The 17,956-nt window shown below is 38.7% G+C and overlaps 1 protein-coding gene across 18 annotated transcripts in view; it reads left to right on the top strand.

Annotated features, from left to right (window-relative positions):
- DLGAP1 (DLG associated protein 1) overlaps positions 1-17,956 on the top strand; it is a 529,488-nt gene that overhangs the window by 173,667 nt on the left and 337,865 nt on the right. For 2 of the 18 annotated variants that reach the window (XM_055237367.2, XM_055237344.2), the window contains exon 1: positions 1,040-1,326. The exons of 15 other annotated variants lie outside the window; for them this stretch is intronic. In XM_055237367.2, the coding sequence (XP_055093342.1) occupies positions 1,276-1,326 (51 nt within the window). In that variant the 5' untranslated portion in view covers positions 1,040-1,275. Of the gene's footprint in view, positions 1-1,038; positions 1,327-17,956 lie in introns of those variants that run through there. One more of the 18 variants, XM_055237285.2, reaches the window with a different exon arrangement.

Genomic DNA, 17,956 nt, shown 5'->3' with positions numbered 1-17,956 from the left:
TAATCCTTTCATCAGTTAGTGGATACAAGGGTTGTTTCCATTTTTTGACTATTGCGAATAATGGTGCTGTGAACATTTGTGTACAAGTGTTTGTGTGGACATTTGTTTTCATTTCTCCTGGTATATGCCTAAAAGCGTGATTGCTGGGTCATATGGTGACACTATACTTAACACTTTGAAACAAACCAATCATTTAATTATGATTTTCCTTATCATTTCTTATTAAATGCACCCATGCTTTTATTAATTCAGTCGAGGAAAGTTTTGGGGTTTGGTTTTGTATGGTGACGAAGAAAGGAAAGGTGTAAGTCTTTGCTCTAAACTGAAATTGTCTTGCTCAGCCATATTGTCCTTGTCTATTGATAACCTAAAAGTGATCTTGCTGATGTGGTTGCAGATTGCACTCAGTAAAGCTGGATTTTAGTAAATGCTGCCCACTTAAAACTTATAAAGTGAAATACTTGGAAGAGGACACTGCAACAGTTCCTTTGCCCCATCCCGAAATGAGACACACACACACTTTAAATAAGTCTTTCTGGGATCTTTCTCTATGGAAGTCAATTTTTAAAAAAATGAAAAGTGTTTGCCAAGAGGTTTCTAAAACATTTTTAATTCTTTGAAGAAAATGAATGAATTGTTGAGAAGTATTACCTAATTTTTCCCTAAAAGAGAATTTGATATCTCAAGGATGGAAATCTATTATTATTTTACTCCTTAAAATCTCTCTGTTTGTTAGCTGACTGAATGTTCTATCCAATTTGTGCATGTGCACACTTCAACATTGTAAAAGGCATCTGTCTTTCCATCACTAGTCAGACAATCAGGCATGCTTCTTTTAGCAAACTGCAAGGATCATTCCCTGATGAGGACTTCCCTTTCACAGAATATACGTTACTCCCTATATGTGCTGCAAAGTGATCAATAGCCCAGAATTTACTGAGATAATGAAAGATAGCAATATGATTTTGCTGGGACAGTGAGCATGCCAGACACTACAAGTACAACTGCTATGCAAAATTGCACAGGCTGAAAAATCTGCACTAAGTATTCACTTAAGTGTTATTCTTCAGCTATAGGGTTTTATTTCATTAAGTATCTTTATATGAATGAAAATGTAAAGTTGCAAGTCTTGAGTTGTGAGCCATGACCAACCACTCTCCCCCCACCCCCAAGTCCTGTGTTTACTGCCTCACTCAACCACTTAGAATCGGCAAATCATAGAGAGAAGCTAAATGCTCTCAGCTGCACTATACCAAATCAAAGCTGAGATGAATAATGAACTTAATTTTCCATAAAGACATTCTGTTTGGCATTCCAGCTAATAAGGTAAGCTAATAGCAATTCTGGGCTATGGAAAGGAAAATAAATCGTTTCTTTGGGCTTGCTTTCTGTGCTAATCCATAATCTTTCTTTTAACATGCTGGAGTTAATTTCATGTTTCATGATGTCTGTGAATTGGGGATGAACAGTTTTATAAAGAGTACCCCCAACATACCCTTTTCCTCTGATTTGGTTGCTTATGGTACTTGCAGGGCTAAGGGAGAAATCCAGCTTTTTAATAAGAATGAAATGTGTATATTAATATTTTTATCATCTATAGTACGGAGTGAATTTAGTTAAACAGCAGAATATTTAGATGCAGCAAAGACAGGCTAAATTACTTAAGCACTGATTGTTGAATACATTTAGTATGATATAGTGTAAATTGATGTTGAATTTGCTCTAAGCTGCAAAGAAAAGCAGAATACATACATCATGTTGATTTCTGAATCATTTCATTTCTAAGTACATGTTATTCTAGAGAAGGTAGTAATTTTCAATTGCTAGAATTATTCCACAGCTTCAGTTTAGGTGAGTTTTATTTTGTAAAATTGGATTTTTAAAATAACAGCATGCTGGTAATGTGGATTTTCGTTGTTACTTTTTTGATTCACCATGGCGGCAATGATTTTGGCTCATGTGGAAAATGTACTTGTCCACTAAGTTTATGGAATTAGAAACCATCAGATCTCTCTGAGACTTCTATTGCTACCTTGGTTACTCTATCTCAAAAACAAGAAGTGATGAGGCAATTACTAGGTTGGCTTCACTTTTTGTGATATAGCTTTTTGGTGTTTAACGCAGGGATTTTGATTTTCATCAGATGGTAGCAGAAATTCCTGAAACTAACAAAGGCTTAGCAAGCTGCAGAAGAAATTATCATATTTTCTTTTCTAGAAGAATGACAAAAATGGAAAATATAACTAAGATTTATGTTTTCAGACATTCTGGGCTTGCTGCCGTGTCACCTGAAAAATCAGAGACTTTAGGCTCACAAAGTAGGTGACCTCAAAAGATATTTCAGAAGGTCTATTCAAAAACAGCCAAAGCATGTGGGAAATATTGGAGAAATAGAAAATGTTCCTCCTATTCCTACTGTCTCATCTTTGCATTCTGTTTTTATGCATGGGAGACGAGCTGTGGGCACAGGTGTTTTTGTTTCATGGAAGCCTTTAAACACCACAATCAGACTTTTATAGATAAAGAAGAACATTTATTTCATTCCTTGAAATTGTTCACATTTCATATGTCTTTCCTAGAAGTATAAACAGGATGCTGAGAGCTTGAGCACAAGTATTTAGCTACCACATATAACTTACTTCCACCCAAAATATCATCGATGGTTCACCTAAAATTTTTAGGCATTTCTCTTGAAATGCCTGTAATTTACTAAATCATCAAGAAGTAGTAATGTGGAATGGAATTTCAATCTATCACAGTTAATTTTTAACAACAATAAGACAGACATATGTTACCTATTCATACTTAAATGTTTGATTTCATGGCTATTCTGTCTTTGTAAAACGATATTGGAGGCTCAAACGTGGTGCATTGTTTTGGATTTGAAAGGTGTTCATTTTGTTTTCTTCTTTTCTCCCTTTCTCTCTCACCCCTCATCACTCCAGAGCATCCTGGGCTGCCCCATGCACTTTTATGCTTATTTAATTCTGCTATTTTTCCCATTTCATGTCTCCCCAATATTACTAATTCAGAACCTATAGATTGATCTATGTTCAATTTAAAGCTGGCAGAAACAAAGTAGGAAATAAATTTTTGTAACCACCACGATGTTGTCTTTTATTTCCTGCCATTTGTACAGTAAGAAGATTTTTATACTAGCAGAGCTTTTTATCCACAATTGCTACATAAAACCAACTTGAGGGTGAAAATGTGCAAGGCCCTCTTTGGCCAGCATCAGCTTCATGATCTTTTGTCTGTAGTGGTCAACCCATGCATGCTGAGAGATGAGAGGCAAAGTTGTTAGCCCTTGAAGGTATTTTTAGCAATGCCAAATGCAAGGCATGTGTTATTTACAAACTCACATATTAGCTCTGTGTTAGTTAATTAATAGAGAAAATCTAGAGAAAGCAGCACCACCACCTTCCCTATATGTACACACACACATCAAAGGCCATAGAGCAGGCACCAGCTGAGGACAGTGGTGACTGAGGCAGCAGCATCAGTACAGATGGCCCACAGTCATAAGAAGTTCTTGGCACCATTGCAAAAAGGCCTGACAGAAGGCAGCAAACAGATTTGTTCCCAAATACACGTGAAGCTCGTTCTTGTGGACAATCAGAATTAACTGGGGGAGGAACAAAGATGAGAGAGGACTAAAGTGTCACTGGACTTGGTTATTACTGTTAATATGACCTCATCTATTCTCACAGGTTGGGGTACACAAAGATATCTAGGTTACAAAAATAAAGGCATGACACAAAAACCTATCATGTCAAAAACTGCACTCGGTATCTTCCCCAGAGCCTGCTACCCGTGTTTCCTACCCCTGTAAATGGCACCACTATCTACGCTTTTTTTTAACCCTGAAACATGGGGCCAATCTTGATACCTCTCTCTATCTCACCCTCATGTCATTCCTCCAAGGCAGACTCATAAAAGTTAGTTGAATGAATGAATGAGTGGAAAAAAAACACACCAAATCTTATTTCTATCCACTTCTTGCCATTCCTTTTGCCACGATCCCAGTTAAACCTCCATCATTTCTCAGCTAGACTATTGTAAATAGCTCCTAGTCGTCTTCCTGCCTCTAGTTTCTCCTCAATCCAGTTCATCCTGCACATTATAGCCCAGATGATCTTTCTAAAGTACAGATAAAATCATTAAATCTTCTGCTTAAAAATCCTTCGCTGGTTCCTCTTTACCCTTGGAATAAAGTCCAAACTTTTGAACGTGACTTAGAGAGTATGATGTAGCTGGGGACTTTTTTCCTTCACAATCACATTTCCTAACACTCCCTCTGTCCACTCCGCATTTCAGCCATACTGGTCTGCTTTTCTCTTTCTTAGCAGTGCCATGTTCTCTTGCCCAGGACCTTTGCATGAGCTGCTTCCTCCTTTGTCTCTTCTGCCTGCCTACAATCCCCTCCACCCCTCACCCCCACCCCTGCCAAACTCCTCTCTTCCCTACTTAACCTTTTAGCAACTTTCCATTCTCATCTAAGATAATGTTTCCTCCAGGAAGCCTTCTCTGACTGGCCAAGTTTAAGTGAGGTACCCTCTCCCGATATGCTCTCATAGCACCCATCATTTCCTTATCATGCTTCTTCTATCTTAGGTAGGATTGTCTGTTTTCTTGTTTGACTCTTCCACTAGATCGTTTCGTGAAAGAACATAGCTGGTCTCTTATTCATAGTTGTGGCCCGTGATCCAGCACCATGCCTGGCAAAGAGTGAATTCTCTCTGAATGCACAAATAGCTAGCTGGACTCTTTAACAAGCTGTATTACCTTTTGTCTTGCTGAGGTTGAAGAAACCAGATGCAATGATTCTTTATGCTACTCATTCCTGCAAAGTACTGTGCTAAGGTGGTTCATATAATTTCCTTAATCTTCGTGTTGTTGTTCCCATTTGGCAAATGAAAGAACTGAGGCTCGAGTTGTCATGTATGACACTGATATTAAGGAATTGACCCTCAGTCTGTTTGACTCCAGGGACTAGTTCTTTCTATTTTCCATGTGATTTACTGCCTCCTTAGAATAAAAGAAAAAGTTTATTCTTAAAAATATATAAGGATCATTTTTTAAATCCTTAATTTCTCACTGCCTGCCAGTGTTCATTTGCCTTCTGATCTCCAATAGTCGGCCCTGAGTGTATTTTTCCCTTAAATTAAACTGAAAGTACTTCTCTTTGTTCTGTATTCTTTATTCTCAAGCTTTTTTCTACAAGCCTTATGTCTACAGGAGTTTTCAGCCTTTCTCACTTTCTCTAAGAGAAAGTAGCTGGGTCTTACATTTCTGTTTCATTTCCATTGTCCTTTTAAACAGGCATTATTTTCCTGGACCTGCTCTGTGATTACTCTTTCCATAGCACTTTGCCTGAACTCAGTTGGCCCTTCATGTTCTTCAACCGTAGCCTGATGTCAGACTACTTAGGGGGTCTTCCACTGGTATTTCACTGGAGAAGCAAACTGCTACTAACCTAACCAGTTAATTAACTATGCTCTTTGTGGAAGAAATATCTACAAATACAGCTAGAGAAGGGACATGTGCAGTTTCTGGAAAATTTTCCATTTTGTGTTGGCCATGAGAGTTTATAGGTTCCTTTAATTCAAACCGGAACACAGACACACATGGTCAGTTGCAAAATGTGAGAGGCAACAGGGTGTTCCTTGAATGAGTGACAGCTTTCCAGTTGAACAGACCTAGATTTGAATGCTCTTTCTACCACTTCTCTGTCTATATGACTTTACTAAATTACTAAAGCTTTCTGTGCCTCAACTTCTTCATCTGTAAAATGGAGATAATGATGGTGCCTATCTCATAAAATAACGCCTGGCACAGAGTAAGTACTCAATTAACAAAGGTGTTAGTGTGGGTGGTCGTAGCTAGTGGAATAGAGGCTCCAGATGGGGCCACACTCTAATCTGAGGAAACTGAGGATGTTACCTTATGTGGAAAAGATGACTTTGCAGATGTGATTACATTAAGGATCTTGAGGTGGGAGATTGTCTTGGATTATCTGGGTGGGCTCTAAATGTAATCACAAGTGTTCTTTTAAGAAGGAGACAGAGGGAGACTATGTGGCCGTGGAAGCGGCGAGAGATTTGAAGATGCTTTGCTCTTGGTTATGAAGATGGAGGAAGGGACCATGGGACAAGGAATGCCAGGAATGCAGCTGTGGGAGGTGGAAAAGGCAGGGAAATGGATTATTCCCTACAGCCTCCAAAGGACGCCCAGCTCTGCCATCTTGCTTTCAGCTCAGTGAAACTATTTTGGATTTCTGGCCTCCACTACTGTAAGAGATTAAATATGAGATTTTTTAAGCCACTGGGTTTATGGTAATTTGATGCAGTAGCCAAAAGAATACAGTGGTGATATTTTGGGAAATGAAAGATGGCTCCAAATGAGCTGATAAAGAGGAATAAGATGTTAATATTAAAAAAAAGATGATATTACAGGGTTAAATGTGGAGTAGAGAGGCCCTCTAAATATTATATGTGTGCCTAAATATGTGGTCGGAGGAATTGCAATGCTGGCGCTAGAGGAAGTCTAGAAAGAGAGGGTTGAAGGAGTAAAGCCATTTGTGGGGCTTTAGACATAAAGAGAAGTGAGGTCTCCTTGAAAAGGGAGGTGATGCCTGGTGATTGAGGGTGGGGCTGACAGCCGGGGTGTCTGAGCAGATGGCGGAATGTCCTGTTCAGAAGAGAGTGATCAGCTCAGAAGAAAGGCTGGTTTGAGGAATTTCCCTGGGCAACCAGGCATGAATCTTAGAAAAGAGGAGGTGTGTCCCAGAAACAAAAGGAGCTGTTTTCTATTGTTCTCAGTGCCATGTTGGTGATAGAAAGAGGCTGTCCAAGAAAATAAATTCTGAAAAAGACCTTCTGGGTCTTTAAACCAAGTCCAGACTATTAGCACAAGCTGAATACCTTCAACAAAATCTGTTTCTAGCAGTACCCTGAGAGGCCCTAGGTCCGAAGTGAAGCTTGCTGCTTCCCATGAGTATACATCGTGCCTGTTTATGTGCTCATGTTTCTGTTTCCACTTCTGTACTGCCCTCCTCTCTTCTCTTTGCCCAGTTGCCAAAGTCGTTCCCATCGTTCAAGTCCCAAGACAAGTATGACCTTCTTAAACTAGCTCCCATGCTACCAATGCCTAAGTGTGGATTTTCTAGCAATTTTCACACTTTGCTGACACCAAGCTTGAGGGCTTGTTGCTCCCTCCCCTCCAATAATTCTACCTGTCCCCCAATAGACAGTAGACCCCCAGAGACAAATATAAGTCTATTGATTTTATTGATTCTTTTGGTTTCTACTCCCACAGTGCTTGGCACACAGGAAGCATTCGATAAATGTGAATGAGTGGATTGATGAATTAATTCATTAATTGTACCCTGTGGGCATAGTTATCATAAGATAAAGAGAATAATGAAGTTCATGAACCCCAGGGTCAGTGTCTAAAGAAAATAAGCCCTTCCACCTTAACCTCTCAAAAGCAAGAAATTATAAAAGAATGTAATAGAGCTGCTTCATGCATGAAATAGACATTAATTTCATTATCATCTATTTAGTAGTTCAATATCTAAGATAAAATTTAGGAACAAGTTTTCTTCACTCCCAGATCTAATTTGCCATCTCTTTTATGACACGATTTTTTTTTTACCAAAGCAGGCTATGAAAGGAGAATAACAAAATACCATGTGAAATGCACGCTAATTTATTTTCAAGTACAGTAAAACCAGAGTTTGGTTTTTACCTCGTGTATTGCACATTTGAGGAAAATTTTCTAAGATTAACAATTATTTTCTTTGAAAAGATAAATGTGTCATGTTTAATGCAAAATTTATAAATGGATGCAACAATTATCTTTTTATTAAATAGTAAAAGTAGTGGTAAAACATCGTGTTCACATTTGAAACATAAATCATCTTAGATTAATTAAATGTATCACTAATGAGTTATCAAGTGATTAAATATCTACAGCATATACCTACAACAAGCAGTTCACAACCTGGCTCTAAGAGTTTACCCATTGCTGTAAGCACAAAAGGGTGCAGCTCTCTATCAAACAGAGTGCTTTCAGGGGAGAGTGAAATCCTACACTTCTGTCAAACATTAAGCATGTAGTTTTGAACTTTTTGTTTACGCAAGGGACAATGCCAGGCACTATCAGAGATATAAATATGTGTAGCAACCATGCCCAGTTACGATGCTTTACCACTACTGAGAATTTCTAGTCATATTTACACATAAACCATACAACAGAATATTTCTTAACAACTGAAAGAATCTGATTAGCATGACTAAACTTGAGAAAGAACAATTGACATGTTGGTATTTCCTTAGCTCAAGTGGACTAGTTACATTTTTACTAACTTCAAATACTTTATGATCAAGCCCTGTGCATGTGGTATGAGGGTAATCTTAGATGAAAACATCAGGAAAACTCAATTCTTTCATTCACTAACTGAAGCTTCCCTTTTTCCACAGACAGTTGGCTGTTATTCTAAAATTGTCTCTGCCTTCTATTTCTCTCTTTTCCCCATTGTTGAATTCTGTGGCTTCATCCCAATCTACATTTTTTTTAAATTACTAAGACATTAGATGCCATCAATTAGTAATATACTGGTTTTTAAAAAATGGTTCTTTTCCAAACTATCATAAAATCAAGAGAGAGAAATGTGTACAATTTGCATTTATCCCTGTCCCTGACTTTTTTTTTTTTTTTTTTTGACAGAATCTCACTCTGTCGCCCAGGCTGGAGTGCAGTGGCTTGATCTTGGCTCACTGCAACCTCTGTCTCCCAGGTTCAAGCAATTCTCGTGCCTTAGTCCCCCGAGTAGCTGGCTTTACAGGCACACGCCACCACGCCCAGCTAATTTTTTATATTTTTTGTAGAGACGGGGTTTCGCCATGTTGCCCAGGCTGGTCTCGAACTCCCGAGCTCAGGCAATCTACCAACCTCAGCCTCCCAAAGTGCTAGAATTACAGGCATGAGCCCCTGTGCCCAGCCTTTGTCCATAACGTTTACGATCTGGGTTACTTTGCTTTCTCAAAGTGAAATTATCAATTATGTCTATCTTTTTAAAAATTTAGTATTGTTTCAAGTTTTGTTTATGAAAAGAAAGAGGCTACATCTATATAAAGTGTAGGATTTATAATATCCATTGCTGCATAAATTAATATATACAGCTGAGTCTAAAACCATATACAAATAGAACTGGAAGGATCTGAAAGAGGGCCATATGCCTAATATCACATTTCTAAATGCTTCCTTTTTATAGAAAATAAACTCTAAATTATTGAGGAAGGAAAGCTAATTCATCATAATGGAGATTTAAACATAAAAGGAAAAGAAGAAAGAAAATAACATATGCTTGGATTTCAAAATCCTGTTACATCATAACACCCAAAATTGGAAGGAAGATAGAAAACACATCTTGAAAGCCTATTTCGCAGGCTTGGCTCCACCTCACAAAATCCCTGTGCCATTTTCTTAACAAACTTCTTTACACGTAGCAGTTGGATCTAATGAGAGGCTAAATCTTGCCTTTGTGTTAGAAATTGATTTATTTTTTTCCCTCGTTCTGAGTTCTCCTGTAGCCAGCCCCAGCACTCAAGAGCCTGCTTCATTGTTCATCATTAGTATTTATCACTTTTACAGACTGCCACAGGGTGCTCAGAAATCTACCACGCTCTTCAAAAGGAAACACAAAATCCCTGCTCTTAGCAGGGGACCAGCCCATTAAAAGCATTGGCAGAATCTAAGAAAAGAAAGCTACAGTCGTGATGAAACAATGCATCCGGTAGGAGGGCCACTTAGGCTACCTCTGAGAGGTGGATTTTGAGGGGAGATGGAAAAATGTGTGGCTGAGAACACTTGCTCCCTCTTCACCTGACCGCCCTTGCGATGCCTTTAGGTCAGCGGCTACCTCGGAGCAGTAGCAGGTGGCAAGCCCAACATGGTGTTCAAGTCACATCCTAGGAGGGTCGGAAAGTGCAATTCCTCCTCAGTGGACAAATCTTGTCCACCTGCGATCTGTGTGACAGTATTCAAGGTGAGGAGAACATTTGACAAAGGAAGAAAAAAAATCTAATCCCATTACCTTTGATGAGTGCTCAGAGGAAACTCCTATAAAAACTGAAGATTAAAATGTTGCATAGTGATGGCATATACCCATGCCCTCACACAGACCTCATTTCCTCTTTCATATTACCCGATAAATGCAGTTTTCTCCTAAAGTGTATTTTTTTAATAAATAAAATCAGTAAGATCCTAAGATAGGTATATTATTCTGAGTAGGAAAGTGATATGTTTGCTTTCATTTCCTCCTGGTGTCATCATCCTTTGCCATCAGCAATGCTACCAAGATTGGAACACTGATTTTAATATTTCATACTTTAATTGACTATAGTTCTCCTGTATACCTACCCAGTTTGCAGTTTCAGGTGACAGTATATTTTCAGCTTAACTTATGTTAATTCTTATCTTGGACTCTGTGGAATTGTATGACAGCAGGTTTAAGGCTAATATTAATCACTTCACATTTTTGGCAGGTTGCTATAATTATTAAATAGGTATATAAGGTCAAGTTAAATATAGTCAACATCATCTTTATATTTGTTTTGTAACAACTGTGCTTCCCACGTAGCAGACACACAATAAATAGTTGATAAAAGAATGATGGCGATGGCGGGAGGCACTACATAATTGGAAGGGAGAAGGGAGAGAAAAATCTTCCTGTGCTATTATTGGAAACTTTCCAAACATGTTTATGTTTCCATTAAATTAATTATAATCATCAAATAATGAAATTCATGTGGGATGCCCTTATATATGCAATGATTGTGACTGGTTACAGAAGAGCTATAGCTTTTATGTTAGAAAGGAGGATATTTTCTTTTTTTTCTTTTTTTCTTTTTTTTTTTGAGACGGAGCCTTGCTCTGTCGCCACCCTGGAGTGCAATGACGTGATCTTGGCTCACTGCAACTTCCACTTCCCAGATTCAAGCAATTCTCCTGCCTCAGCCTCCCAAGTAGCTGGGACTACACGTGTGCACCACCACACCCAGCTAATTTTTTGTGTTTTTGGTAGAGATGGGGTTTCACCGTGTTACCCATGATGGTCTTGATCTTCTGACCTCATGATCTGCCCCCTCAGCCTCCCAAAGTGCTGGGATTACAGGCGTGAGCCACGCCACCGTGCCTGGCCAGAAAGGAGGATATTTTCTATGAAGGACTCATTCTATAAAAACTTGCCATTCTTATATAATGTAAATGGTAAATATGGCATTAGTGTTCTGCTTCTTTCTCCAAAGGGTATTTTTTTAAAGAACCCACAAATGTCATCTCATCTATTTTTAAGTGTAGGGCTGCTGGATAAACAGCTAAATCATCTAAATCCAATGGGAAAATTCAAAGTTTAAATAAGCTATTTTATCTCATTGAAAATAAGTGGTACAGACTGACACAGACCATATGGGTTTTTGCATACAGTTACATGTAAATTTTCTTAACTTTGAATATAAAATTCTAGTTGAAGCTGAAGAAATGAAAAAGCAAAATATAATCTGTAATGGTGATTCTTTATTTCTGATTCTCTGGTCCAGGTTTCATCAATTTCCAGTCAAAGCCTGTTCCTTAGGTTATCTATGTACATAATGGAGTTGTATCTTTAGGTTGAGATAATGTAAAGACAACACAAATTCTAAAACGCGGATCTCCGGTGGTCGTACGTTTGGGGTTCTTTCACAGAATTCATTTTTTAATAAAAGTTACAAATGCTAATTTTGAAAATTTCAAATAGTACAGATTGATACAGGGTTAAAAGTAAAAGCCCCCTCCCCCACCGTGTTCCAGTCTTATTTACCAAAGGCAGCCATCACTGTTACCATTTTAACATTCTCCTTCTGCTATTTTCTACATATAGTCTAACATACAAATATGTATATGTGTACGTACACATTCACCTATGTACATATATTTGATTATATGGGGTGTTCATTCATTTGGCAAATGTTTAATGCTTATCTACTGTGTGCCAAGCTCACTTCCAGACACCGGGAACACAGGATTGAATCAAATCAAAATTCTTTCTTTAATGAAGCTACTTTCTACTATATTAACATCGCATATTAAAGAACTAGTATATTAGCAATACACACTGAGGAACAGTATTCACTACCACGCATTTTGCTTTTACAACCAGTGCTATGATTAATCATCTATTACATAAATCTTCTTTTTTTTTTGAGCTGGAGTCTTGCTCTATCGCCCAGGCTGGAGTGCAGTGGCGCGATCTTGGCTCACTGCAAGCTCTGCCTCCTGGGTTCATGCCATTCTCCTGCCTCAGCCTCCTGAGTAGCTGGGACTACAGGTGCCCGCCACCACATCCGGCTAATTTTTTGTATTTTTAGTAGAGACGGAGTTTCACCATGTTAGCCAGGATAGTCTGGATCTCCTGACCTCGTGATCCACCTGCCTCGGCCTCCCAAAGTGCTGGGATCACAGGTGTGAGCCACTGCGCCCGGCCCATAAATCTTTATACCAATTTATGAGTTGGATAAATTGCAGGAATTATTTGTGTATAGTCAGTCTTTAGGTCAATGTTTTATTTGTATTATCAACTTCTTTAGAAATGGATTCTGAGTTTTTTATTGCTAATCAAATTAATGCAACAATAGAATTTTTACACTGTGGTACTTAATCTTTTGTAAACCAACACCTTCAAGTATCTTAATAAAGGTATCAAAATTTTATCATTCAGATAAATTATTCAGATAAATTTATCATTCATACAAATCATTGTATCCTTGTAGATTCATCTATGAGAATGCTCCAAAAGGAAATCAGTTCAGAAGTCCTAGTTGCCCTCTATTTTCATTGATCACACATGCTAGAAATCTCTGATTTAAATATTTCATGATACCCAAATGCCTCCCAAACAAAATAGTTATCTTTTTGTTTGTTTCTGTGTAACAGAAGAGAAAAATAAAAGCTGTTTAGTAAATCAAAACAGTCCAGGTGCAGTGGCTTACACCTGTAATCCCAGCACTTTGGGAGGCTGAGGCGGGCAGATCACTTGAGGTCAGGAGTTTGAGACAAGCCTGGGCAACACGGCAAAACCCCATCTCTACCAAAAATACAAAAATTAACTGGGTGTGGTGGCATGTGCATGTGGTTCTAGCTACTCGGGAGGCTGAAGTGGAAGGGTTGCTTGAGCCTGAAAGATCGAGGCTTCAGTGAGCTGTGATTCCACCACTGCACTCCAGCCTGGGGGAGAAAGTGAGACCCTGTCAAAAAAAAAAAAAACAAGAAGGAAGGAAGGAAGGAATCTTTTAATTCATAGAAAATTAAAGAAAAAAGAAAATTATGCCACCAATGTAATTGGGCACAGTAAAAGCTACTGTTATTTATGAGATTCTCCTTTAGAAAGCTATTTGATCTTCTCTTACTTCTATGCCTCATGTATTTATTACAACTGAAACCAGGTCAAAATTTACATCCAGGAGCAGCCTCAAATGGAAGGAGAGAAGTTGACAGACAAGTGGGTGTACAAGGGAGAAAGGTGCTCTCACTCCTCTGCCTCAGTGATGGGGGGGCACTTAAGCTCCCTCCCATTTTCCACCCCTGGATCCCCCACAAGGGCCTTCTTGCCCCTACTTTGTATTTTCTGTTTCAGACTTCTTCCAGTAACCTTGAGAGCGTATGGCTGGTTTGGGCAGAAACTAGGAAGCCACATAAATTATTTTTCCTGACTTAGAATTATGTTCCCTCCTGGGAAAAAAAAAAAAAAAAAGAAAAGAAGGTTCTCTGTGGCCGTTCCAACACAAAACATTTTTTTTTTTCTGGATGTTTATCTATATCTACTGCAAGGAAAAATAACATGATTCCTTTGTCAAATGAGATATCAAAAATGAGGCTTAATTTAATGTTTTTCTATTGATTCAGAATTTTTTAGTCTAAACAAATAATTACTAACTGGAGTAGGTGGCTAAGTGCCTACTCGTGTAGCTGTAGTGGGTCATTTGAATTGCAGAAAGCCAGCATTGTTACGAGGAGGAAGCATGAGTATCTGAACAATCTCACCCATCAGGTCAGCTTGACTCATCACCAAAAAGGTAAAGAAAGAAAATGACAAAAGAAAGCCTTTCTCAAATGAAATATATCTGCATTGTTACTGTCCATGGGTAGTTCACAGTTTTCGTAATAGGAAAAACATCATCACTGAATATGAAGTGTGCTTGTGCGTTCATGTGTGTGTGACCGAGAGAGGATACTAAAGACTGAATTCCAGTCAATGTCGGGAGACAGAAGGAATAATGGGGTGTGCATGCATGGGTTCTGGTTATTTCTATATGCAAAGGTAATCATTTATTATCTTGATGAAGCATTCTTCTCTCATTACAGTTTTTACCATCAAAAGGTTAGCATGATTTAGGTTCTTGGTGTAAAACACAAGATGTGACCCAAACCTATTTGTATAGATCAGTGTCACTTACATGTCTCTATTACCACCTTTCATTTGCACTGATAACTTGAATGAAATATATCCTGGCACAGTCTTGACACAAAATATGAAGTTTCCAAAGACTGAGTCCCTCCTATACACAGTAGCCATTCCTTCATGTTTATATTCTACATACTGATATAGGGAGATCAAAACAGTTTCACAGAAATTGTTGAAAGGTATTCATGAAGAGTTCAGTGGTGAGATAAATAGTTGCAGTGTGGTGAATGGGGAAAGTGCACTGGCCCAAAGGAGATCTGAATTCTAACCCAGTTCTACCACTTATTAGCCATATAAGCTGTAATTTACATTCTGGGTGTCAGTTTCTTTGTTTGTATGTGAAGAAGTTGACATTTCCCAAAGGATGATTTGAATAGATATTAATGTGAAGAAAAGGAGTTGAATTTGAGAAACTGAGTACTATATTCAGAATTCTATATTGGCAGACATCCTAGAATCTTTAAGATGCTCATATGGATGGAAACTCTTTAAGAGAACAATACAATATAAAGCATCTCCCAAACCCTCTTGGAACCACATTTCACAAAACATTTCTAAGGATTGGTGATCCAACAAACCTGAATGTTCTGCACATGTATCCCAGAACTTAAAATATATATATATATATAAAAAAAAAAGGATTGGTGATCCATAAAATGTGCTTTGGAATACACAGGGTGAGATGATAGTCTTCAGATTCTGTTTGACTGGTCCCGCCATGATCTGGTAATGGGGCTCTCTGGGCCTAGTAGGGTTCAGTTGACCCTGCTGGGGGTTGTGGCCGTGCTTCCCCAAATATCTCCACAGCAACATCCAACTGCAGCTCCTTGGATGCCAACAGAGCTTCTCTTCTGGATACTTGTCATTCGTGCCCCCTCCACACACATGCACCAGCAACTTCGTGCATGGAGATGTGTTCCTCCATGATCCCTGTTTGCCCACATCCATTGCCAGGTTTCTTCCCTGCCCTTGGTAGAGGAAAATCTGGGATGAAAGGTACCCATACTTTATTTCTCAGTTGAATAAAATAGGTACAACCTGAGTGATGTAATTAGAGATTTCATGAGCACTTTTACTTTATTGTATGTTGTTTTCTTTTATACTCTGCTTAGAACTAGAATTATAGGAATGAATAATGGTCTCTGCTAGACAAATGACATCATCCCTCCTCTCAAGTTGCTTACAGATTGGTGGGTGAGACAGATCTATAAACAATGGTTTTAAAACAATGTGATCAGTGTTACATTAGTAGTATGTGCAAGTTGCTACAGTAAATCTTGATTTTTTTAAGGTTAGCTCTATATTTGTTTTATCAAGGCAGGGCATTATGGAATTCTTTGTCTTTCAGAATATAACAGGCTTAAATAAAAGATGAGTCTATAAATTTCCTGTTTATTTATTTTTGAGACGGAGTCTTGCCCTGTTTCCCAGGCTGGAGTGCAATAGCAAGATCTCGGCTCACTGCAACCTCCGCCTCCTGGGTTCAAGGGATTCTTCTGCCCCCAGCCTCCCGAGTAGCTGGGATTGCAGGCATGCACCACCACACCTGGCTAATTTCTTGTATCTTTAATAGAGATGGGTTTTCACCATGTTAGCCAGGCTGGTCTTGAACTCCCACCACGCCTGGCCAATTTCCTGTTTATTTACCATGGTGGGATGTTTCAGGTGACTGTAGATTTTCCTGTTCATTTGTCAACAAGAAATAAAAATTCCATGAATGACTCTTTTGCCCTTAAAGAACATTGTCAATGAAATTGACATGCCAGGCACCTTGCTAGGTTCTGGTACAGAGCCAGTAAGAGGCTCACTTTGCTTACATGGCCTTTGTGGGTCTCCTGAGCAACCAGTGAGGAGATGGTCTTTACACTCATGTCTTTGACCCAAACCATAGTTCCTCAGAAAATGAACGGAGCACATGCAGCTCACAACTGAAGAGAATCTGAATATCAATAAGCCCTGCAGTGGCCCTGTCTGCCCATCAAGTCTCCCTCCTACTGCCTCAGAAGCTGCCACCCGAATTCCTGTCTATATGGTTAGTTCTGTGCAGCCACCTGCTGAGTTTAGAGTACCCAGTGCCCAATCAAACCCTAATCTAGGTGTTGCAGTGAAGTAATTTTATACACGTGGTTAAAATCTATAATTAGTTGACTTTATGTAAAGAAGATTACCCTCCATAATGTGGATGGGCCTCAACCAATCAGTTGAAAGGCCTTATGACCAAAAACTGAGGTTTTATTGACAAGATTCTGTCTCAAGACTGCAGAATCAACTGTGGCCTGAGTTTCCAGCCTGCCAGACCACCCTGTGGATTTCAGACTTGTTACTCACCACAGTCATCCCAGCCAATTCCCCAAAATAAATCTTTTTTTCTCCTGTTCTCTTCTGAGAACCCTGACTGATCCACAGTCCCCTATACACAGGCCTCTAGAGATTCCCCCAAGTGCACTAATCTTCCCCACCCTCAACCCCCTCCCACCCCCAAGCTTAGAGAGTCTTGGATCTATTGCACAATCCATTAAGGGTCAGCTCTATCATGAATGAAACAAGCTTTAAGGGTTTGCACCATGTGGGAACTTAACCATCATTTAAACCTGATTACTATATGAAAAAGCAACCTACAAATACACTTTGAATGAGTTGACATGTCATATGTTACTTTATATCATCTCTATCTTTGTAATCAGTCTCTGAAGTAGGTATTGCTATCCTCACTTTATGTTTGAAAACCTGAAGTTAAAAGATGTTCAGGTAATTAGGCCAAAATCACATGTCTGGTCTAAGTAGAGTCACATTTGAACTCAGGTTGACCTGATGTACTGTATTCATTGCACCATCCTCCTTCCTTATAAGTGAAAAGCTACCTAAGTAAGAATTACATGGTGGAAAAATATTTTATTTTCTTCTGTGCCACTTTTGTAAGCATTCTCTGTAGAGAAGAATGCTTATAACATTTATTGAGGATTTACCATGTACCTGGCTTTTGTTTTTAAGATTCTTTAAATGAAATGTCTGGGTTAAATTATATATTGTTTCTGTAGTTGGACATTTCAAAATTCTAAGACATTGTTAGTACTAATGATTTTCCCAGCTCCACTGACTTCGGGTCATAGATATGTAATGAAAGATTTCTACTCCCATTTTTAAATAATCAATGTTTCATATTGACATTGAATACTATATAAATTATAATAAAAAGATGGGATTGTTCTTGAAATTTTTTTTTTTAAGATTTTGTTTTGTCTTTTAGTCCTTTTTTTTTTTTTCTTTTGAGATAGAGTCTCGCTCTGTCACCCAGGCTGGAGTGCAGTGGCCTGATCACAACTCACTGGAGGCTTCAACTCCTAGGCTCAGGAGATCCTCTCACCTCAGCCTCCCAAGTAGCTAGGACTACAGGCACATGCCTCCACACCCAGCTAATATTTAAACAGTTTGTTGAAATGAGGTCTTGCTATG

The sequence above is a fragment of the Symphalangus syndactylus genome, chromosome 1, assembly GCF_028878055.3.
Source record: "Symphalangus syndactylus isolate Jambi chromosome 1, NHGRI_mSymSyn1-v2.1_pri, whole genome shotgun sequence".
Classification (NCBI taxonomy): domain Eukaryota; kingdom Metazoa; phylum Chordata; class Mammalia; order Primates; family Hylobatidae; genus Symphalangus; species Symphalangus syndactylus.
This window is presented reverse-complemented; position numbering and strand designations above follow the sequence as displayed.